This window comes from Antechinus flavipes, chromosome 4 (assembly GCF_016432865.1).
Source record: "Antechinus flavipes isolate AdamAnt ecotype Samford, QLD, Australia chromosome 4, AdamAnt_v2, whole genome shotgun sequence".
Lineage (NCBI taxonomy): Eukaryota > Metazoa > Chordata > Mammalia > Dasyuromorphia > Dasyuridae > Antechinus > Antechinus flavipes.
In genome coordinates, this window is record NC_067401.1 from 224872419 (window position 1) to 224897252 (window position 24834).

Consider the following 24834-nt stretch of genomic DNA (forward strand, 5'->3'; position numbering starts at 1 on the left):
TAAAATTACGATTTAATATCTGTGCAAATTTCATACAATTGTGTTAGAAACTTAACATATATATATATATATAAATATATACAGCATAGTTAGTATGTCTCCAATAAGATAGTATATAGTATATGGTTCAACTGAATTATATAATAAGGTCTATGATATAGTAACAAACTTAGATATAATCTGTTTTAAAAACCAGAAATGTGAGAGAAAAATTAAAACTTTCAGTTAATAGATCATCCCAAGGTATAATAATTGGAGTTCTCTCAGTTTAAAGATGTAAATCTCCCATTTTACCATGTTTTCCTTAGCCAAACTTCAAATTTAAGGGACTTAGTACATGCTAGTTTTTAAGAGTAAAATATTATCATATAGCATTTTCTACTTGCCAATGTTGGCATGATTTTTATAAGGCATAGGAAATTTTTCAGTAAAAGGAAGGTTAGGGATTTTTGTCCATGTTTTTATAGAGTTTAAAAGTTCTTTTGCTGGATGTTACTGTTGTCATTTTTGACAACTTACAAGTTCCTTTGAGAATTAAGTCCATTGGGACAGCTAGATGGCGCAGTGGATAGAACACCAGCCTTGGGAGTCAGGAGAATAATGAGCCAGTTGATTGTTGGAAAGCCTTTTACTAATGTTTTTGGGTTTCAATTTTTAACTATAAAAAATGCTTAGTCATTTTAAAAAGTATAAGTACTCTTATTGTAATCTGGAGAGTATTTTCCATTATGTTTAATGTTGAAGGAAAACTGCATATTAAAAAAATAACAGCCAATGGTATTTAAAATGATAGCAAGGAATGAACATAAATGTTTTGTGGTCCCATTGATGAAACAATTCAATGGATTCATATAGTTAGAGTATAAAACAGAAAATTAAAATTGCCTTTTGAGATTCCATACTTGAAATATTTCACAAAAATATCTGTTAGAAAAGATTACACAGAAAAGGTTGGGAGTCATGAGTTTGTGTTTCTAGCTAAGTGTCTTAAGTGTTAGTATATTTGAGTATAACATTTATAAAATTGAGGAAGAATTTAGCCAATAAAAAATTTGTCTATTGTACTGAATTTAATACCATTTACTTAATGTGATCTTAAAATGATAAATATTCCAAAAGGACTAACCCATGTTCATTTTTCACATACTACCCATATTTTGGTGGATAATATTTGACCATAGCAAGAACACATAAACACATATTCCCAGGAAGATTTAGTCATAAAAGATTAGTGGATATACTTTTTGGCCTTAGATCTGTTGCATAATATACATACATATATATGTACGTGTTGGGGGGAGTTGGGGGGGGGTGTGTGTTCATACAACTCATAATTTGAACCTCATACCAAATGAGAATTGCTGTTCAGTCCTTTCTTGTAAGCATCTTCTATTTCATTTCCATTCACTTTGCCACTTTTTCTACTCCTTGAAAATTAGAGTTTTGTCTTTTTAATTTTCCTCCATTCATTTGTAAATAACTTTCTTTCAGATATTAGATTTAAAACTGCAAGAGACCTTAGAAGGCACCTCAATCACTTCTCATCTTACAGATAAAACTCAAAATAAATAGTGATTGACAGAATTTGAAGCAAAGTCCTTTGACTTCAAATCTAGTGTATTTTTCCATTACACTACCATTACTCTTAACTGATTTAATAATGTTGTTTTACAAGAGGCATTAACCATTACTTTAACTCTGAAAGTTTTGTAGCAAAAATAAAAGCCCTGAAATCTTAAGACAAGAGAAAGGGGGAAAATGAGGATGGAATTAAAAAATTAAACTTCTAAAAAGTAATACATAATTGTTTGAAATCTGATTCTGACTTGGTATCTTAACCCATGCTTGCATATCTAAGAATTTAATTACCATTATTTTGTTGTACTATATACAGGACCTTTTTCAGGTATATTAGGGAAAAGGAGGGGAAAGGGACTTTTTGGTCTTAATTTGCTAAGGTTTTGTATAGAGAAATTCTGATAATGAGTATGTCCATGTGTTTTCTTTGCAGATGAAGGAGATGTTGAACTACCAGATTTGGACTACTTGCGAACCATGACTCATATAGTCTTTGTGGATTTTGATAACTGGTCAAACTTTTTTGGTCATCTACCAGGATTCCTTAATCAGGGAACCTTTGTCTGGGGATTTCAAGGTAAAGTTAATAATGAAAGTTGGATGTATCCTCCTTGCTTAAAATAAAATGTGGCCTATCCAAATGGAACTGTTTTTTGAATCTTCCTGTAATGGAACTTGGCTAGAGGATTGAAAAATGCATTGTATGAGCAGAACCAGGAGAGCATTATATGCCTCAACAACGATACTGAATGAGGATGTATTCTGATGGAAGTGGATCTCTTTGATAAAGAGATCTAATTCAGTTTCAATTGATCAAGAATGGACAGAAGCAGCTACACCCAAAGAAAGAATACTGGGAAATGAATATAAACTGCTTGCATTTTTGTTTTTCTTCCCGGGTTACTTATACCTTCTGAATCCAATTTTCCCTGTACAATAAGAGAACTGTTCGGTTTTCTACACATATATTGTATCTAGGATATATATTGTAACCTATTTAACATGTATAGGACTGCTTGCCATCTGGGGGTGGGGGGTGGAGAGAGGGAGGGGAAAAATTGGAACAGAAGTGAGTACAAGGGATAATGTTATAAAAAATTACCCTGGCATGGGTTCTGTTAATAAAAAGTTATTTAAAAAATAAAAGAAAATTTTTAAAAAAAGAAAAAGAAAAATGCATTGTATAATGATTATTTCTTTCATTTCACATTGGAATCCCCAATTTATAGATTATTTTTGTAATGTGAACTTTGTGTTCACTAATTATATAAATCTGTGAAATTTCCTTAAAGTATAGAAAAATAATAATGCTTTCCAATGTTAAAGATTTCATTAAGAACAGGGCTTCTTATACTTTTTTCCATGACCCCAATTTGCCCAAGAAATTTTTATGTGACATAGGTATATAAATCAAACATTTTTACTTAAAAATCATAATTTTACAACCCTTACATTTAAGAGTTGATCCCATAAAGGGTTGGTGAAATATGTCTTAAAGTCTTAAACTGAGTTTTAACCAAAAAAAATTAGTAATGCTTTCAAAAAATCTTAGGAAGTAAGCTTTTATTAGTTAATAGTAAAATTCTCATTTCCAAAGACACTTGGATTTCTTTATAAATCCAGTTGGATTTATAAAGTACATGAATTTTTTAATAGAGATTACAATTGGGCAACTAGGTGGCGCAGTGGATAGAACACCAGCCCTGAAGTCAGGAGGACCTTAGTTCAAATCTGGTCTCAGACACTGTCTAGCTGTGTGACCCTGGGCAAGTCACTTAACCCCAATTGCCTCAGCAAAAAAAAAAAAAAAAAAATTACAATTAGTAAGAACTCAAAAGATTATGGATTGGGATAAAACAAAGAATTGAAGTACCTTGACTTCTTGTTACACCATGTAATAGTGAATTTTCCTAGGAGGAACCTGAAAGCTCTTGAGAAATTTGAGTACAAATTTTCCTAGGATCATCTTTCTTCTTAACACCCTACCTCATCTGTTATGGCCATTGGCCACTACTGTCTAAGTACATTCTTAGGTAAAGCCCTTTGAGACAAGCAAGAAAAGATTGGTCACTACATTGATAAAGCTGAAAGACTGTGTGATTTACTGAATTAGAGAAGCCAGAACTAAAGCTGAAAGACTGTGTGATTTACTGAATTAGAGAAGCCAGAACTAGAATTTTAGTCTTAGGACTCTTGAGTCTAGTGCTACAGTGTTGATACAGTGAAATGTGTGATTTCAAGTCAAATCTTGGTTCTCCTCTTTACCAGACTATCTCGCTTTGGGCAAATCACTTAATCCCTCCTACCCTCAATTTTCTCATCTATGAAATGAAAGTGTTGAAGTGTAACTCACTCACAGGTCCCTTTCAACTCTAAAGTTATGCTCCTCTGGTCCCTTCTGATACATTGAAAGAAAGTGTTTTTTCCAGAGTGGCAGATATAAATTGTTAATTTTGCCAATGTTTCAAAGTTAATAGTATTTTACTTACTTTATAATGATTGCAATTATGGCCAATTATTATTTTTGTGTATATTCTATAAGAACATTTTGATAAAGAATTATTAAAATTTCTTGATTTTCATTAATGGTATGGATTTTATTATTTATAAAGTATTGTTTCCTATTTTAATTAGGATTGCATGAATAATGTACTTTGAAATTTTCTTAGTCATAACCCTTCAATATATGTCAAGTTTGTTTTGAGAATCATTGAATATTAATAATAACATTAACTATATTCAAATTTAATGATCCTAAAGTATCTTGATTTTTCTTTTCTCTTAAGCTGTATTTGGGAATCTTAAGCATTTGCTTGGTTCTGACATAACTCATAGCTCATCCTATTTTATGTCTTTTATGTCTTAAGTTTTGTGTTTTGCCACAGATTAATATGTTATCTTATAAAACTTCAGTCTAACAGGTTTCCCCTCATTCTGTTAAATATATCTGTACATCACCACTCTTGGTGTTTAGTGAGTTATTTTAATGCTTACTTACTCTCCCAAAGAATTTTATGAAATGTTAATTTGCTATTAATTGCTATTATATTTATACCAATATTGATGATAATGTCAAAGCTAAAAAAAAGAATTTTTAATTAATTTTTGTAAACTTTTAAAATTTAGCATAGAATACAATTTCTTCCACCAAAGTAACGAAATGACCATTTAATAATGAACTGATACAAGTATAATTAAATACTTGTATTTTTTTCATGCATTAAAGGGAGGGAACTTTTCAGACATCTTTTTCCCAATTTGACTATCATTCTTTGTTTTCAACACCAAAATTTTAGGAGGAAATACTAATTGGAAGCCTCCAGTCAACTGCAAGATCTTTAATTATCTCAATAGGATTGGATGCTTCTTCCTTCATCCACGTTGCAGTAAGAGAAAAGATGCTGCTGACTTTGCCATCTGTATGCATGTGAGTTATAGTTGGATTAAAAGTACATTTGATATCTACAGCTTACTGATTCTTTGTTGAAATATGGTTTCATTTAAATTTAAAAGAAAGCAAGGAAGTTCTCACTTTATATAAATTTGCACTACATAAATTTGACTCTACTTAAAGAATTGCACATTCCAAAAAAAAAAAAAATTGACTAGTTAATTTTACAATACAGTACTGTGTTCTTTCTCTTCTCCATATGCAGCTCCCACTTCTTAGCTTGGTACTCTGTAGCTTCCCATCCTCCTTGCTAAAAACCCAGACCACTCCCCGAGTTAAACAGAATGGTTCCACAAAGAGACCAGCCCTACTGCCACTGGGATGGTGCTTGGCCTGCCCTCTGATGTCAAGAGAAGTGAATCCCCACTTTGCCTTGCTCTGCCCACCTGCTTACATGTCTGGCCCCTTATGTGTCTGTCTTCTTTCAAACATGTCAAGCTACTAAGTGCCTGTCCCTGGCTTCTGTAGAGCCCATCCTCTTCTGGCTAGGTCTGTTTCTGGTCCTCACATGTGCTTGCTTCCTACATGATCTTTCTCTCAGTTCCAGCTTGGGCCCCTCCATGTGGTTGGCCCAGAACCCTAGGTGTTCTTTCACCTGCTTCTGATTTTCTTTCCGCAATCTCCCCATGTTCTTGAACTTTTATGGTACTGGTCCCTTCCTTCCATAAATATGCTTGGCCACTTTCCTGATTCTTTTATTTCCTTCCTTCCTTTATGTAGAGGCACTTGCAGAATGATCCACTTCCATAAAGTGAAAAATCAAGGTTTTTCTCTTAATTAAAAAAGGAAAAATCATATTTATATACTGCTTTAAGATTTTCAAAGTCTTTAGTCCCACAGTTAACGTCTGTCTGAAGTTGTCAGTCAATTTTAGGTCTTCTGTCTTTAGAATGAGCATTCTATCTGTATTAGCCATACTTTCACTAATAATTGACATTGATACAAGTGCTTGAAAAGTATGAGAGTTTATGTACCAAGCACTAGTGAAGCTCACTTCTTTAGTTTAAAAAAAAATGTTTGAAATTGTAGGACTTAGGAGAATACAATATTATACATATTTTATTTATAGAAAAAATTTTCAATACCACACTTTACTGATAGCTTTCTAAGCTTAATGTTTTCATAGATTTATTTTCATTTGTAGTAGTTAACAATTCTTTTATTCATCTCCATTTGGTTTCCTATCATTTTCCACAGCAAGTTTTAAAATCTTTTCATTGTAGATGTGAGTTCTCTCTTATTTTTTCTCCATTCCATTTCTTCTATATTTAAAGTATATTTATATCTTTGGTTTCTTAGATACTTTGTTTCTCTACCACATTTTTCTTTCTAAGTCTAGTATGTGCCCAGTGGTCCTATTTTATTCCTATTTTCTCTGGTACCATCTCATTGACTCTGTTACATTAGGATCTGCTTTTGCATTAATCATTTAGTTTTGGACTAGAAACATGTGCTCATATTTCTTGTAAATCATCTTTTTTGGTATGTTTAGGTTTTTTCGTCGTCGTTTTTTGGTGAGGCAGTTGAGATTAAGTAGTGACTTACAGCTATAGTAAGTGTTAGGTGTCTGAGGCCAGATTTGAACCCCCAGGTCTTCTTGAATCTATGTACTCTATCTACTCTGCCATCTAGCTGTCCTCCCTTCCCCCAAATCATCCTTTCTTTGACTCCATCACCATCATTCTTTTGTACTGTCCCTTGGCTCGTTACACCTTTTTGAAAAGGATAATTTATATTGGATGTTCCCATTAGCTCACTATTCCATCACTTTAGCACCCCTTTAAAAAAAATCTGACTTTTCTCCATTTCCTACTTTGCTTAAACCTTGCCTGTTGTCTAATCTCATGGTATCTTTTAGTAATACTTTTTCTGTTTTTGTGGAATTTTACACTGTTAATCATTTTTACCCTACCCCATAGATAACCTCCTTCCTCCCAATTACAAACTCTAATTGTCAATAAAACAAAGTAATATATAAAACAAGTAGTAAAATCTTATTGTAAAACCTTACCCTTAAAAACTTTATTTATTAATACATGTCGTATCACTTAGATTTTCCCTCTGTATTCCTTCTACTCTTGCCCTCCAGAAGAAATATCTTTTACTTTTAGCTTTTTTTAGATTACAGAACCAAATGAACATAAAACAAAACGTGGAAACTGTTTTATGTTGTATCCCCTTTTCTGGGTTTGCTCATAATTCTAGTATTTTGTCTGTTTTTTCTTCTTTGAAGGAAAAAAAATATATAGGCATGTCCAAATATTTTCTCTTAATGCTCATTTTTTCTCACAACTTAAATATTATACCCTTTATGAAGGAAGTCTTCAGAACTAAAATGTCCAGCTTCAATTTCTCTCTCCAATTTTTTGCCTTTTCCATTTACTTAAAAGACTGAAGAGAACAGTGTGTAATAGTTGAGAAAATCCAGTATTAAAGTCAAAAATAGCTGTATTCAAGTTTCATTTCTGATGCATACTCTTATTCTCTCTACAAATAGAAGTTTTAGCAATGGTACCAGTCTACATTGGTAGGAATTTCTGGTTTCATTGATATTATATGTTCAGTACCTAATCCCTGGTCCAAGTGACTTAGATATCCCAAACTCATCATTTTCTCTATGAGATGGTCAGGTTTTGATTTACCTTCCCTATTTATATTATTAGGTTCATCCTCCTTGCTCAAGATCTCAAGGTTGTTTTAGGTCCTTTTCTTCCCCCTATCTCTGACAATCAATCACCACCAAACCCTCCCCATCCAGTACCCTATTATTTGAATTGTCTTTTTTCCATGCTCTAATGATCAACTATGCTATATGAAGCTCTTTTTACTTTAATAAGCTTTTTATTGCCTTGCTACATGTGTTCTTTTTTTTTGTATGCTCTTGTTATTTGCATAAGGGTGCCTTATTTCCTTACAAGAAAATGTTTGGGTTCTTGAGACCATCTTGTCTTCATACCTTTTTATCCATGATGATTGTGTTTTTGCACATAACTGATAGGTTTTTGCTGAATGAATGTTTTATAAACGACAAATTATAACTCAGTACATTTCTTATTTTCTCAACTTTTATATTTTGATTTACAGGCTGGCCGTCTAGATGAACAACTACCTAAGCAAATTCCTTTCACTATTCTCTCAGGAGATCAAGGTTTTCTGGAGCTACAAAATCAATTTAAGAAGACTCAGAGGCCAGCTCACATCTTAAACCCTCATCACTTAGAGGGGGATATGATGTGTGCCTTATTAAATAGTATATCTGATACAACCAAAGGTACGCAGCTGCAGGTACCATACAGAATGCCAAAGAGGAGGAGACTTCATTGCTGAAAGAAACCAATAAATGGCTGTCCAAAAGGAAACTGTTTCCCTAGTTACTAAACCTCATAATCATATCTGATTTGCATCTTTTTTCCCCCTCTCATTGGCAACCATATAAAAGGATTGATTTACTGTACTTTACTAGAGTTTGCCATGTGGTACAACATTCATAGTTACTGTGTGATGATAGGTTGGATCCCTATGAATTCAGTCTTGTTAGATATTAACAAAACTTCAGCTGTATATTTTATCTATAGTTCCACTTGAAAATTATATGGAGAAAAAACACAATTACAATTTTTCAAACAGAAGGTAGCAAACAATATAGAAGTGTTTTACTTACTCTTGAACTAGCATGAATAGTGGCCTAGCTCTATATTTGTAGGAATCATTTATATAATTATTTTTAGATCTCTGCTTTATAAGCTTGAAGATCAGCAACCTCATCTTAATTTTTTTTTTAAAGTAGAAGACAATAAGTGAAAGAATTTTAATTATGCTACTGCTATGTTACCCCTCCCCACATCATGTTTAAAGAAAAATGTCTAAGGCTAAAGATTACCTCAAAGTAGTAGTATCTAATGTTTCTTAAAAGAAATAGGGGGGAAAATAAATAGATAAGGGAGAATACCATATATTTGCCATTTGAATCAAGGAGTTAAATACTAAGAGCTTAAATATGTTTATGATTCATTTTTTTTTTTTCCTAGACTAACAGTGACTTTTTAAGCGTGATAATTTCAAAGGTTTTATTGTCCCAAGTCTGAACATAAAAAGAAAAGTCATAACAGATAAATCATATTTATTCTATCATATACTCAATTTTTTTTCACATTTTACTTTATAATTTTTATTCTAACATGTATTTCCCCCCTATTTACCTGTCTAATAATTTAGTTTTCTTCTCTTGGATTTATTTTTGACTTTTATTAATTTTTTTGCTATTTTTCATCCTTTTTTGTTGATTCTAAACTCGTTTGTTTTCTGCTCTGTTAAAGATGGAAAGAGTATTTGCCTTTATTTTACCTCTAGCACCTCTTCTCATTGCCTTTCTCAGTCCTTTTTTTATTGCTATACTGAGAATTTATTTTTAAAATGTGAATGGAATTTGGTCTCATGCATTTCAGTTAATGTGTTGCCTAGGTATTTGAGTGTTGGATGGGATTCTATAAGAAAATTGATGGCCAAAATGTGAAGATGAATGAAGTTCTAAGGAAGAGGGCTTTTGATATCTCATAGCATCTGTCCCTCATCTTAGATGACCCTCTAAAATATGATTCTTTTATCTAAATGTCAATTCTTGTCCTTCCTTCCATTCTTTCCTACCTAATCTCTTTGGGGATAAAATGTGCCTTTGGCACACAAAGCATAGCATTGTGCTTATTTTTCTGTCCTTTGAAAACAATGATGTTATCACATAAGGGGAATACAGAGAGTCTATCACAACATTATTAATAACACTTGCTGAAGAAACATCACCATGTTTTATATAATGTATGTTTTTGGAAAACTCCTAACTGCTGATATTTAAAATACAAACATACCTAAAGATGTGATTTTCCAGTGTTACTCTTGAGCATGTTTTCTTTGGATTAATATCTTTTTGGTTCTCAAGGGAGATCAAAATGTATTGTTTTGACAGCAGTTGTATTCAAAGCAGTCTTCATTTGAAAGTTACATTTACTTATTAAAAGAATCAGACTAGTTCATTTGAAAGTTATATTTACTTATTTTTAAAAAGAATCAGACTATTATTTAAACTTATTATCAGATATCTATGATTATCTTATTCTTCCATCTATTCCCTATAATGTTAATTCAAAGGGAATATCATTTTAGTTGAGATTTCAGGTATGATTTTAGATATCTGTGACAGGAGATTATGTACTTTTATAAACTCAAGATAATTACTTGAACTCAGATTCTTATCTGCCATTTTTAGGTTTTTGTCATAGTGCAGTGGGGGAGGGAAGAGAGTGAGGTTAGTCAGTCCATGGATTCAGACATTTATCACTTTTTATTGTGTAACACTCACTACTTCATCCTTCACTTCCATATAGTTTAAATTAAACTAGCTCTTGTTTCTCCTTCTAGACAGCTCATATACTTAGTATTATTGAAAAAACAGAATCAATATGTCTTTCTGGGATACTGCTTCCTGAATCTTTAAACTTCGTGTCTTTAAACTTATTAGGCTCCATTACTTTTTTTCTTGCTAACCCCCTTTTCCGCCCATTTTGTTGCTAATAAAATTTAGTAAACTCCTCTAACATGTTAACAAATAATCCACCATAAATGGACTCTTGCCTTTCTAGGTCCTTCACAAATGTGTCCATGTGGATACACCTATCATTATTACCTTAAATTTGTGGTACTTTGTCATCTTATAAACAGCTTTCTTAGAATATAGCGTTATTCATTTTTAAAATTTCCATGGCTAACTTTTCATTTGTTGTAACTAATAATCCTTTGTGTAACTATCTAGCTACCAATAATTATTAGTCCTTATCCATTTAGAGGATGGGGAGAAGTAGTAAAATCAGGTTATTATTTGAAAACTAGTTAATAACTACAGAGATTACATGTACAGACCAAAAGTAGACACTTTAAGACCTAGAGAAGCACATCAATTGCCTACTGTGGTAAGATAAATGCATATAATCACAGATAGTAACCTGTACTATACATTTTGTAGATTTCTCTTATTATTCATATACATGTTAGATATGATCAAGGAAAAGCAAAATAGTATTTCAATTTTTTCTTTTTGTTCTTAACAATTGTTTTAACCAATCACATTAACTAAAATTATGTCACATCTGAAAAAGTGCAGAGGAAGTTAGAATATGAAATAATGAGAACAATGACTATCAAGCATTCCTCGCAACAATTTCTAGTTCACTGTTTTTTAGAGAAATCATAATCTTTCACAGAGAGAGTTAAAGAAAATTCTAAATCTACTTCATAGTTAATATCTTTAGAATTTTCTTCATTTTGTTTCAGCATCTGCTTCATGTAGACCTTGGTAAATTGATTTCCATACTGTGATTTTGAATATAGACGATCTACATGGCAAGCTTCTAGGATGGAAGTGGCACTGATATGACATTTACCATTCTTGATTACTTGGAGATATCAGATAATTACTCTTTCTTTATTCTCAAATTAGTTATAGTCTCATAGAACTTGAGAGTCAGCATCCTTAATAGTTCCAAAACCATATATAGTACAGATGAAGAAACTGAAACTTAGAAGGGAAAGGGACTTGCCTAAATTTGCACAACTAGTTTTGGTAGGCCCAAGACTGGAAAACCAGATGTGCTATGCCAAGCCTCCTTAGCTATGCCCTATCATTTATTTTAAATCTCTCAGTTAACATTTTCCATATATTTAAGTAGTTTCCCTTATTGAAAAGTATGGGGAAAATTGATATGGAAACAGTTCTAGTTTATAAGGATTTTTGTGTTATATTTTCAATCTCAACTTAAACAAGTTTACCTTATAGTTCTAAAGTGGGTAAAGAATTTAATTTATACTATTTTACTTATCTTTCATTCTTAAATAACAAAAGAGTTAACTTCAATATAAGTTCACAGAAATACTGCCCATGTCTGAATTAAAATTCATTCAGAATTAACCTTATTGAATTTTAAAAAGTTTTACTGTAATTCAGAATTCTCTCAAGAACCTGAAACTTGAGTAACTTTTGGTGTTTGTGTAACTGTGGCTTGTGTCACACACACACACACATACACACACGGAGAAAGGGAGAGAGGATGTAGGTGATCTGGGATTCTGAAAGACTAGGCTACCAAAATGTATAACTTCTGTAAGAAGTTTTTTTCAAATTGGAAAAGTTTTGATTCTGAACCACAGAACTATTCTAGCAATGTATCACATGATAGATTTTTATGTTCGATAGCAATTCATGAAACAATTTGCTTAAAATATGTAAGACTTGTGATTTCATTGGAGGAAAGAGAATAAACCACGATGATATCACTGATCTTTTAAAAACTTTAGATAAGTAGCAAAGATTTTCACATTAAATTGTATTAGTAACTCATAGCAATGAAGGAACATAAACATCTATGCCATAGAACATCTATATATGTTTGTTCATTGCTTGTAACTTGGCTATTTCCATGTAATACTATGATGCCTCTATTAAGGATTTTATCTACTTAATAACTATATTAGTTTATAGAAGTCATTCTGGGGGTTTTATTAATATAAACTGCTCTGCTCCACAAAAATAGTAAAAATATGGTGAATAGAATGCCAATAATTCCAGTTATTCAGCCATAAGCTTTGAATTGTTTGTGAAATAAGGAACTTTTCAAAAATGTCATAAATTGGTGTTTTTTCACAGTCTTTATTCCAGTATAATCTCAATTTACATGTTTTCTTTTGTTCTCTGACAATTGAGCTCTTATTTAAAGTGCTTTCCTGACAGATGGAGATTTTATAGTCATTTTAAAAATTTTCATTTTGTCTTTCTAGGCTGTAGTAAAAGATTTATAATTATTTCTCCAGACTTTTGATTTTGCTTAGGTTTATTTGAAGTAGACATAGAGTGAATAATCTTTTAGAATAAATTTTTAAATACTTTTCAAAAATGGCAGGTAAAAGTAAATTCCTATAATGTCAGATATTTTAGCTTGGTTTCTTTAGCTGAAATGTATCAGTTTGAATATTTCAGCAAATATTGACACATATAAGGAGACATGTTAAAACTAACTTGAATTTGGCCATTTGAGACTTTCATGTGAGAACCATATTTTCAACTGAAGAAATAAACCTTATTTGAACAAAAACTAAATATTGAAAATGTAAAATTGTGGGGTTTTTTGCTGAGGCAATTGGGATTAAGTGACTTGCCCAGGTTCAACTACGAAATGTTAAGTGTCTGAAGCCAATTTTGAACCTTAAGTCTTGCTGATTTCAGGGCTGGTGCTCTATCCCCTGCACCGACTAGCTACCCCAAAATTTGTTTTAAATAAAGTTAATTACCAAACATTTTAATAATGAAATATTGCAACATTCAGTTCAGAGAGATAGTTGTAAAAAGATAAAAGTTATAGGATATATCTATTTTTCTGAGAGATCCCTTAGAAATTAACATTATTCAAGACATAGGAAAAATGTGTTTCTTTGTTAATTGATTAAATTCTCAGGTTTTATATAACTTTCATGGTTCTATATATTTTTTTAAAAACTGGAATTCTCTGTCCTGATATGTTTCTTACCACTTATTTCAGCACAAAATTCAGTGAATGCATCAATATGAGATTCGCCATTAATACGAATCACAACCCCTTGATGCGCTAGTATCTATGAGTTGATGTAACCAAATATCTTAGTCACTGAATGGACAATTTTTCTGATGATAGGCCTTTTCTTTTTTTTCTTTCTTTCTTTTTTTTTTTTAATTATAATTTTTTATTGACAGAGCCCATGCCTGGGTAATTTTTTTTACAACATTATTCCTTGCACTCACTTCTGTTCCAACTTTTCCCCTTCTTCCTTTCACCCCTTCCACCAGATGACAAGCAGTCCTATACAAGTTAAATATGTCATAGTGTAGATGATAGGCCTTTTCAAAGTTAGGCAGGATGAGCTTTGGTTAATAGGATTAATTTATCACTAGGCCTCTATTCAAAGACTTTCTAGCTTGACAAGGTCAGCCAGAACTTTTGTTTAGTCTGTGTAAATTTTCAGATACAAGGATCAACTCCCAAAACAATAAGTCATTAGAAAAGATCTTGTGTTTAAATTTAGGATATATATCTTAAAGGAAATGCATAAAGTTTGCATTTGATTTGAGTATCATTAACTCTGAGAAACCTAAGCTTATAGAGTTAATCTGTTATTTCTTAGCGAAAATCGGATTTCTTTTGTATTAGTTTTGAAATATTTGTGTGGGTAAGGTGGGGGTTGAAGAGGAAAATTACTAAATTTCTGACATGGTAATAAATTAGAGGTAATGAAGGCCATTGAAAACAGCAGTGAAATGCAAAATTATTTTATCTATATTTATTGACATATTGCTGCTTTACAGACAGTGACAGTAGTGAAAATGATCGAACAAGAACAAAAAAAAATACTGTACAAGAGGAGGAAATCAAGTCCAGAGAAGGTAATGTAATCGTTGAGTTTTCCCTTTTTTTATTCCAATGATATAAAAACACAGCTCTGTGGAGCATGTAGGCTTGCAAGAATATACACAGATGTTTTTAAGGAAAAGAAAATACATGATAAAGCCGCTTTGTATTACAGATATAGTTCGAAAACTTTAAGGGCTGTTTGATTGTCATTGTTTGTATAACTTTGATTCATGATGAAATACAAAAATCATTTTGCTCAAAAAGTAGTCTTCTTCCATTTAAAAAATAATATAAATATCCTAGTAGAAATATATGGATTGGGATTTTGGCAGAGATTTTTCTAATAGTTTATAATATCAAATTCCTATGCCATATACATTTGCACTTATGTGTATTATAAAACAGTTTCAGAGAAATATGTTACCTGTTTTTTGGTTGTAGGGGTTGTTTGGTTTTGGTCACAAAGCTCTATGAAATATAGTTGAGGCACTTGCATTATTCCTGTTTCTGTGGATGAGAAAACAGTCATAGAGAAAGTAACTTTTCTAGAATATCACAGCAGATTGGTGGCAAATCTAAGATTTTAACTTAAATCTTTTATTAGTTCTTTTTTTTCTTTAATTGTAGATCTCTAAAACAGCATTTCTTTCTCCACTTTCAGATTTTCATCTGAAAAATTCAGAGTAATTGAGTCATGTGATAAAGAACTGTTATCCTTAAAAGTTTTATATTAGACAGATATGTACTTTTACACAAGTAAAAATAGACTTTATTTGATACTTTCCTCTACCAAATTCTTTATATTGATATGGAAATAACCCTGAATTTCTCAAAAGATATGCTCTCACAACCCAAACTCCTATCAAGCTGGAGAAGCTTGGAGTAAAGTTTGATGACAGATTGTTATCCAGTTACTATTCTAGCTAATTTTGGTGAAGAATCACTAAAGAATTGGTATATGAGGTGATTTATTTTAGCTACAACTACTACTTTGAACCTCCTATTAATGTGTTTGGCAGTGTTGCAGTTTGCATTAGTGAAGGAATCACTTATGGAAATGAAGTTCAAAGATCCTTTAAGTATATTTATTATTATAATTAAATATAAGAGTAACAACAACAATAATATAACTCATATTTTTAAAAAACCCTTTAATATTTTCAAAGTGCTTTCCTCCAGTAAATAGTGTAAATATTATCATCCCTATTATAGTAACATTAAATGTTTTTGGAAAGGTAACCTTGGAGTCAGGAAGACATGAGAACCAAGTCTTGCTTTTGATTCATTCTGACTGTGACCTTGAGCAAGTCACTTTAATTCCCATTGCCCCCCTGTAACTTTCTAATATAAATTGTAGAATCGTTGACATTAGACATTGATCAGAGTATTTTCCTCTTTAGGAGTTCGCTATGCTATCAAAATCTCAGCTCCAAAGTTGGTCTTTCTGTCCCTTATGATCCCCTTAACTGTTAAGATAGTTAATCTTATTCCTTATTTTCCATCTCCATAACTATATTTATGCATAGTTTTTAAAGAACATAAACATTTTTCTCATTAGAACATTTTAAAATGTTTTCAATAGTATTTTATTTTTCAACTACATGTATAGTTTTCAGCATTTGTTTTTAAGACTGTTCAAATTTTTTTCCCCTCTCTCTCTCACCTCACCCATCCCCAAAACAGCAGATAATCTGATAGAGGTTAAATAATACATATACATTTTAATTCTTATATGTTCAGGGTATTTTGAACTTGCCAGAAAGAAGAATTTGCCATAATTTTATTATATTGAAGCAATTAGGTAGGTCCAGTCAACATTGACAATAGTTGCTTTTGGAATGGAGAGCTAAACAAAAGTAACCCCACATCCAAACATGTAAGTATAGAAAGACAGCTGTTACAACTTATTGTGTAATCTTGTTCTCATATATTTTACAATGACTGAGAACTTAAGGTTTTGTGCTATGGAGAGGTTGATTAATAGCAGCAGAATTTCTTTAATGAAGTAGGAAATTTGACTTCAACTTTTATTATTGATGTCTTTTGTAATGATTTAATTGGCTAAAGAATTTGTAACCTAAAGTAGTAATAAAGGTAATAAAAATCTAAATATAATCTAAATAATGATTGAAGCACAGCAATTTTTTGTTTATTTTTTAAGTTCTTTGTTCTAGCATGATCAGATAAAGTCAATCCAAGTTAGTACTTAACAGGCAAATGTTTCATTAAAACAATGGAGCCAAGTTTTCAAGTTCAAATAAAAGCATTTGACAGAGCTGTTGAGACTAATAAAAAAAATGAAGATGATTAAACATTCAAGAAGTCAGACTTAGCAAGTTCTCATCACTTGTCACTTTGTGTCTAATATCATTGAAAATGACTGGGCCAGGTGGTTATTTAAAGTAACCACATCCTGTATGCTTTCCCATTCTTCCTCTGCTACTCTATTTTGTAGAATTTGAACTCAGGAGAGTATTCAAGGAAATCATCTTCTATATAATGATGTGTGTTTAGTATGTCCTTATTCACATCAGGCTTATAGTTTGAGGATTTAAAATTATTTTTAGCATTAAAAAGTTTTCACTTGTATAGAAACAAGTATTTTGAAACATTTCTAGACTTTTAACTTTTGAAAGAGAGCATATTTTGAAATGCAATGATTCAAAAAAAAAAATGCCTACTTTTAACAAATAGCCATTTGAATTTCATGAAACTTGTCAAATCAAAAAAAAACCAAAAAAGAGATAAACATGTTTCTCTGACTTGATTTTTTTAAAGAAAAATGCATGTGATTATATAATTTTTATATAAACAATATTCATAAAGTTTCTCAAATAATTTTAAAGAAATTAAACTTTATAAAGTCACCAAAATAATGATTATTCAAGTTGGTAATAAAATCACTTTTTAATATGTTGAATGGTTCCTGTTTGTTTAGAGTATTCAACATCTCAGCTCAAGAAAGGAAGAAAAATTTTACTTTATACTAAAATTTATTAAAATGCATAATCACTTTTGGATTTGCTTATAATTCATATTAATTTTTTTATCTTTGTGCTATGATGACTTATTAGTGTTTTAATGACTATCACAAAGGGTAGGTTTGATTTGTTAAAATTATATTTAAAGTTCTCTTTTAAAGTATAGTAATGTTAAGATCCCATGCTTAATATTTCTTTTTAAAATATTGAATAAAATCTAAGCACATTTCTGGTTAGCAAGTTCATAGAATTTAGAATTGTAAGGCGCTTTTGAGATCATTTAGGCCACCTTCATTTTCTGACTTCTTATCATTAATGTTACTTTTTGTGCTTCTTTTTTTTTTTTTTTTTTTTTTGGCTAAGGCAATTGGGGTTAAATAAAACTTGCCCAGGGTCACACAGCTAGGAGAAGTGTTAAATGTCTGAAGCCAGATTTGAACTTGGGTCTTCCTGACTTCAGGACTGGTGCTGTATCCACTGCCCCATTTTTGTGCTTATTTCAAAGAAGAATTTGTTAATGTTGATATCCTCAACTTCCAAAGAAAATATAGCACACATACTTTTTTCACAAATGATTCTCTTAGTGTTACAGGTTTCATCAACCCCATAAAGGCTAACTGAAGACATACCCTAAGATCACACAGCCAATATTAAAGTTTATGGTTTGTAGTGGGAGACTAACAACTTTTGATAGATTGTAATTTGCTGATAATGACATTTCAATATCTTGGTGTGATATATTGATGTTACATAGATTTTATCATATCCCAACCATTTCCAAATGGGCCCCTTTCTGCAACCCTTTTAGCTATCTTCCTACTCCCTTACAATATAAGCTTCTTGAGGGCAGGGACTGTCTTCTATCTGCAGTGTTTAACAGTGTCAGGAATATAATAAATGCTTTAGTAGATAACAGTGTTGTAATGATCTCACATAGTAAAGTAATGGCCTAAATTTCTTGTTTGAACAAAAATAGCAAAGCTAAGACAATGTATAGAATGCAAGTTTGGAACCACCTTCTCCCTAACATATCTCTGCTCTCTCATATGAGCTGAAATTAAAATTCTTTCAGTTACAGTTCATGGATATGTTGTCTAAAATGAAATCAGCAAAAACTAACATGGCTTTATCAAGAACAGAATTTTCCAGATTAACTTTATGATACTTACACAAATTATTCAGTGCTATAAGATTTATTTAGATTTCAAGCTAAACATTTCACAATCACTCTCCTGCAATCATTGTGGATAAGAGGACAGATAGACAAAAATGATAGTACAGATAAGTCGGTTTAGTGGAATCATCAGACCCATAGAATAAATTGAGAGGAAAGGAATAAGCATTTATATTTATATGTAGCTTTACTTTGTGCCAGAAAGTGTGTTAAGCATTTTAGTAATATTATCTCACTTGATCTTTTCAACAACCATCAAGGAGATGCTGTTATCATCATTTTACAGAGAAGAAACTGAGTTAAATGGATTAAGTGATTTGGCTAGAATCATAACTAGAGAGTGTCTACAAGACAACAAGATAGTAATATCTTCCCCTCAAGTAGCTTACCTTCTAAGGGAGGAGGAAGATAGACAGCTCATAAAAGGGTTGCAGAAAGGGGAACATTTGGAAATAGTTGGGAAATGACACAAAAATTTACGTATCTAGGAATCTAGAAAGAAAAAGGGGAAGGACTTGAAGAATATGGTGGGAGAAGGAAGCAGCAGCATAGTGTGAAAAATCAGTTAATTATAAATAGGGAGGTATCTATTGAAGGGATTAAAATCTCTTTTCCTTGGTCCTTTGTTGTTCAGAATTAACAGGGAATGTATGTAATATCCTGCTAATTTATAAAGCACTTGAGAGTGCTATTGATAGAATATGGTTTGTTTGAATGATCTGACTTTTTAGACTATATAAGCTCCTTATAAATAAACATAAGTGGGATACAGTTTTGAAAAAGCTAGTGTGATTTTAGACTGCATCAGTAGAGGCAGTAACAAGAATAACGGAGGCAGTATTTTCATTTTGTTGTTCTTTAGCTCACATCTAAGTCAGATCCAAAGAGGCAGCCAGTGAAAAGGTTTGGAGTGGTCCTAAAGAACTGATTGAAGGAAATGGGTCGATGATGTAACACAGAGAAGACTTAGAAGGAATAGGATTATCTTTAAATATTTGAAAAAGGGATTAAACTTTTTGCTATGGACTATGGGACAGAACTAGGAACAGCAATGGGTACAAATTAGGGAAAAAATTTCAAAACTTAGATATCATTTCCTAAAAATTAGTTTTCTAAGAATGGAACGGGCTGCCTTGTGAAGGTATTAGTTTGACCCCACTCCCCACTCTTCCAACTCTTTCCTATCCCCTGCCCCCATTAGAAAGTTTCAAATGGAAATGTCAAGATTTTAAAGGAAGTTGCTTATACTGATAGATTGGATTTGATAGCTTTTGGTTACCAGCTAACTCAGAATTTGTGATTCTGTGAAATACTTAATGAAAATTAATCCTTGTAGTCTTGACAGTTTGTCCCTCAAGGGAAATCTAAATCATCATGCTACAGGTTCTTAGGCAGGATGATATTTTTTGATTTCAAGTTATATAATAAAATAGAAATTGTACCTGGAGGAAAAGCTGTGGTGAGTGGATAGAAAGGCAAATTGGAAATTCTGGGTTCAAGTTTTACTTCTAATATATATGTCATGGCTATGGAGAACTTTATAAAAGCAAGTCCTTTAATCTTTTAGTGCCCCCGCAGCTCTATATCTGAAAATTGCATAACAATTGCTAGTCTTCTTTGGTAAGAAGGGAATACATTCATACCAATGTAATCTCAGTTCTAGTTCCCCCCAAAAAAGTGTTATTTGTCAAGAGACACATGTCCTAGTCCTGACTCATCATTTTGCTCTTGAGTTAAGATACTTTTTCTTTCCTGGAATCTCTTGAAATGAGAGCATTCTATATGAACATTTTATTTTTGAAATGACATATTTGTTTGATGGTCAGTCAAAATACCATGTTCAATGAACTGCTTATTTGAATAGAAATAATGGCATAATTAAAGTGATTGATTCAAACAGATCACTTTATGTTAAATGAATCATTCTTACTTTTCCTACTTTCTAATTGCTCCTATAAATATTTATTTCTAAAAAATGTCTATTATCACCTTATCCCCCACCCATATCATATAATTTGTGTCTGGAACCACTGAGCTAGAGGACATTTCATATTACCTTTTATTATTCCATTTATTTATAGTACCATGCCAAAATTTTATTGGTCATATTTGTAACAAACGTCCACTCATACGTTTCCTTTTTTTTTTAGGTACTGAAGTACCTTAAAGCTTTATTAGATAACACAATAGGATATTTTGATGTGAAGCACATTTGTCAACTTAAAAATATTACTAAACAACTATGTTCAAAAATCCTGATTTTGTTTAGTTTTGATCTTTTATAATTTATTTTACTATTTTCGTATTGTATTTGTTCTTTGCTATTTGTCTTCTAATATTGCCTTTGACCAAAAGCAGTGAAATTCTGAAGGAAAAAGCATAGCAGGAAGTCATGTATGTTTGGGAAGGACTGCTTATTTTTTATATTGTAATTTAAATATTTCATTTACTGCTCATTTTTTGTATTGTAATTTAAACATTTCATATATTTATATTCCTTCTTCTTAAACACAGTGTAAGCTCCTTGAGAGCAGAGACTGAGTTACATCTACTTTATATATAAACACACACACATATACACATACGCGCGCACACACACACACCATACATAATATTGTAGGTACTATTGTAGGTGCTTATTGTGGTTTTTTGTTGTTTTTCTGTTTTTATGGAATTGAAATGAATTGAATTGACATTACCCTAATTTATGAATGTGCTAATTGTTTTTTCTCATTTACTCAAGTTCTCTTTAGCTGTGAAATACAGAATCAAATGGCCAGGTAAAACTTGGGATTTTTATGTGGGTTTGGTCATTCATTTAACATATTTCAAATTATTTAATTCATTTTTTTTATCGACTGTTCTTGGTGGTTGGCTATTAAATTTACCAAAAAAAAATTTGGTACTACTGGAATTTGCACAATATCTCCATAAACTGTCCTTGAGTTATATTACATTGGATTGTATTTATATGCATTTATCATCCTCACTATAATAGCAGGAAGTCATGATTATTTTGCACATGTATTTATTTAATGTTTATTTAACAGTGCTAATGGTTCCAAGATATAGTAAGATTGATCCCCACATTAACGAAATAGCTTCACCATTTATATAGACAAAATAGCTTCACTGTTTATTGATAATAGTTTACAAAAATAATACAAGTTAATCATCTTGAAAATTTGTATCTTTAAGTCAGACAGAACTAAAAATATATAGAAAAGACAAGCGCAAAAAAGTATATTCTGTAGTGCTACTCAATCAACTGTCATCATGATTGTCATCTTTTAATGTAATAAGGTGAAAAATAATTCTTACCTAATACTGTAGGATCAGCTGATATGGACAGTTCCTTAGATATATGTATTAACAATTTTAAAAAAAATTTAAGGGTTATCCTCTCTTATGATCTTTTATCAGATCCATGATGACCTCCCAAAAGATACATTATATTCCATTCTGTTATATTTGAATAGGTCATTTGACATGACTAGAGCATAAAATTATTAAGTACCAGTGGTAATGACATTGTTTGCCAAGTTTATCATTTTCTTAAATTGATGGTTTTTGTTTGATAATTATAGCAGCGAATCACTTAGTTGCTGGCTCTTTGCACAGGACTTCCAGGTGTGCTGGTTTAGCTCAGCCAGTGGCCATTTCACCCCTCCACCCTGCTTCCCGGAAGGGATCATTGGTAGCAGGAGGAGTGCTAGGCTTCCTGGTACAGCAGTTTCCACCGGCTCCAACCTGGGCCAAGTATCACTGGCCCAGCCATACTAGAAGAGCGCATTGCCGGTATCAGATACAGTTTTACTTACTTTATTGCAGGATTGCAGCTTGAAAGCATATATATGCATATATGTGTTCCTTGTCTGCCTTTTCTGCAATTAACCATGTGCTTTTTTGACTTCAAAGTTTTGTGGCTGGCTTCTTTGGTGTGTATTTACCCTTCACCAACACTGATGGCAACGCTTTCGGGCCTCTGGATGGTCTTCATGAGTTGCTCTGGCCAATAAAATTCATCACCTGGTGACCAACCTCATGGTGATGAACATTTCTGAAATTAGTCTTTCTTGGCCAACAAAAACACAGTCCATTGCCTTTTCAGCTTCGCAAGATATATGCCAGAGATTGTGCTATACTGGCAAAGCTTTTGAGAACCCTGAGTCACCTTTGTGCCATGATTGAGGTACTGGAGAAGGACCTTAATGAAGGATGTCAATGCCATATTTTCAGGAGAAATTTTTCACCTGTATAAATTTTTTATACTTTAAAAAGCCTTAAAAGATAAATTTAGCCATATCTTCTTGTTTTAACGGTGAAAGAAACTTGAGGCTCAGCGAGAGGTAATAACTTGCCAAAGTTAGTGACAGAGCCTGGGATCTAGGACTCCTGATATTCTATCCATTGTTCTTTCTACTACCCTCCAAAAAAGGTATCATCTTCTTTAAAGGGGCCAGTTCAGCAGTCTTTTCTACAGAATTTGAATTACATATCTAGGACCTTGCACAATTCCTTCATTCTAATTGAAGTCATTGATTTTATCCTGCTTCCTTTGTATTAGTATCAATTAAATGCTGAGGCACCTATGTATCTGTGAAAACACTACTACATATCTAAATAAGAACTTGCCAGGTTGGCTTTACACATATCCCTAGATCTAAAGTACCCCCAAATGAAGAAGAAAATAACTGTCTCTAAAATGCAGTAGTTTAATTCATCATGAATTTATATGAATTTATGATCTCTAAATTAGCATATTTCAAAATGCCATGTGAATATCATGATTAATAAAATGCTATATTATTTCTCCTCAGGCTCTTATATACCCTTTCCCTCCCCTCTCACCCTTTCTACCTATCCCACTTATTTTTTCCCCTGCTTGCAAGGATGAACAAGATTTGTTGTACACTGTGATACTGAAAGCATAATCGTCATCCTGCTGACTTATACTGACAAAAAGCAGATCTATTTCTTTCTAGCCTCTAACTTTGCAATTCTGATCTTTTTATACAGATGTGGAATTGCAGGAAATTCTGAAAAGGAGTCTGGAAGAGGTGTAGATGAAGAGTTTCCTGCACAATAACAGCTGTCATTGAAGGTGCTCACAGTAGTAGAATCTTGAATTCTACTCAAGTCAAAAACTATAATAGCAAAGATATATTTGGAAACAAGCTTATATATTTACTTGTTAAACTTGAAAGCTAATGTCATTTATTTTATGTTGTACTAATGTGGATTTATAAATGTACAGAAGGAAGAAAATAAATGTTTAATATAAATCTGAATTGCCATCTTCTAATACAGTTGATATAATCTCTCAATTAGCCATATGATTGTATATAGTTAAAGTAAAGCTGTTCTCTCTGGTTTTGTATTCTCCTTAGTAATCTTTTTTGACTTTGAATCATGGATCTTATTTTGGCCCTTTGTTTTTTTATAAACTACTCCAATCTAATTTTCCTAAAGCCCATGTAGCATTGAGAGTGTGATCTCGTAATATCTTTCTGATGTCTTTTTAAAATGTTCTTAATGGTTGGAGAGATAATAAAATCATGTTTATTGCTTTGTCCCTTGTGTTGCACACGAATTTATATCCATGCCTTCAGGTAACTCATTACTGATATATAAAAAAGGCAAATTTATTTTTGTTAAGGAAATGATTTAAGAATCCTTTTTTCATTTATTTTACAAAGCATGCTATCAATGTGTATGCTCTTTTGTTTTAAAAGGGTATTGTTGAGGCAGCACAGTGGATAGAGCTCCAGCTCTGAAGTCAGGAGGACCTGAGTTCAAATTTGATCTCAGACAACTTAACTCTTCCCAGCTGTGTGACCCTGGGCAAGTCAAGTCACTTAACCCCAATTGCCTTAGCAAAAAAAAAAAAAAAAAAGGTATTGTTAAAATATTTAAATAGATTTTATTCTAAACAGTTTGGAGTCCTTATTTTTTATAAATGTTATTTCCTGGAATATTTTTCTGCAATATTCTATGTGATCCTAGCTTGAGATTTATATGTGTAAATCTTCCTCATTCCAAGTTTAATAATAGAATAAGCTATAATATTCTCTCTATAACTATAAGTCAGATTTTAATTTTTAAAGTTTTGAGACCCCTTTGTGGATATTGGAAATAAATTGGAAGAATTTGCTATTGTATTTTTACATGGCTAACACAAAAATTTTTGACTATAAATGGAACTTAACCTATATTTTTGAATAA

At 31.9% G+C, this 24834-nt stretch overlaps 1 protein-coding gene across 6 annotated transcripts in view; it reads left to right on the forward strand.

Annotated features, from left to right (window-relative positions):
* Positions 1 to 24182, forward strand: part of ZNF451 (zinc finger protein 451) — a 114692-nt gene extending 90510 nt beyond the window's left edge. For 5 of the 6 annotated variants that reach the window (XM_051997187.1, XM_051997190.1, XM_051997188.1 and 2 more), the window contains 6 exons: positions 2012 to 2155; positions 4875 to 5005; positions 8114 to 8300; positions 14409 to 14486; positions 21353 to 21389; positions 23629 to 24182. In XM_051997187.1, coding sequence (XP_051853147.1) covers positions 2012 to 2155; positions 4875 to 5005; positions 8114 to 8300; positions 14409 to 14486; positions 21353 to 21389; positions 23629 to 23698 — 647 coding nt within the window. In that variant the 3' untranslated portion in view covers positions 23699 to 24182. The remainder of the gene's footprint in view (positions 1 to 2011; positions 2156 to 4874; positions 5006 to 8113; positions 8301 to 14408; positions 14487 to 21352; positions 21390 to 23628) is intronic. The other variant, XM_051997189.1, reaches the window with a different exon arrangement.
* The last annotated feature ends 652 nt before the right edge of the window (positions 24183 to 24834 follow it).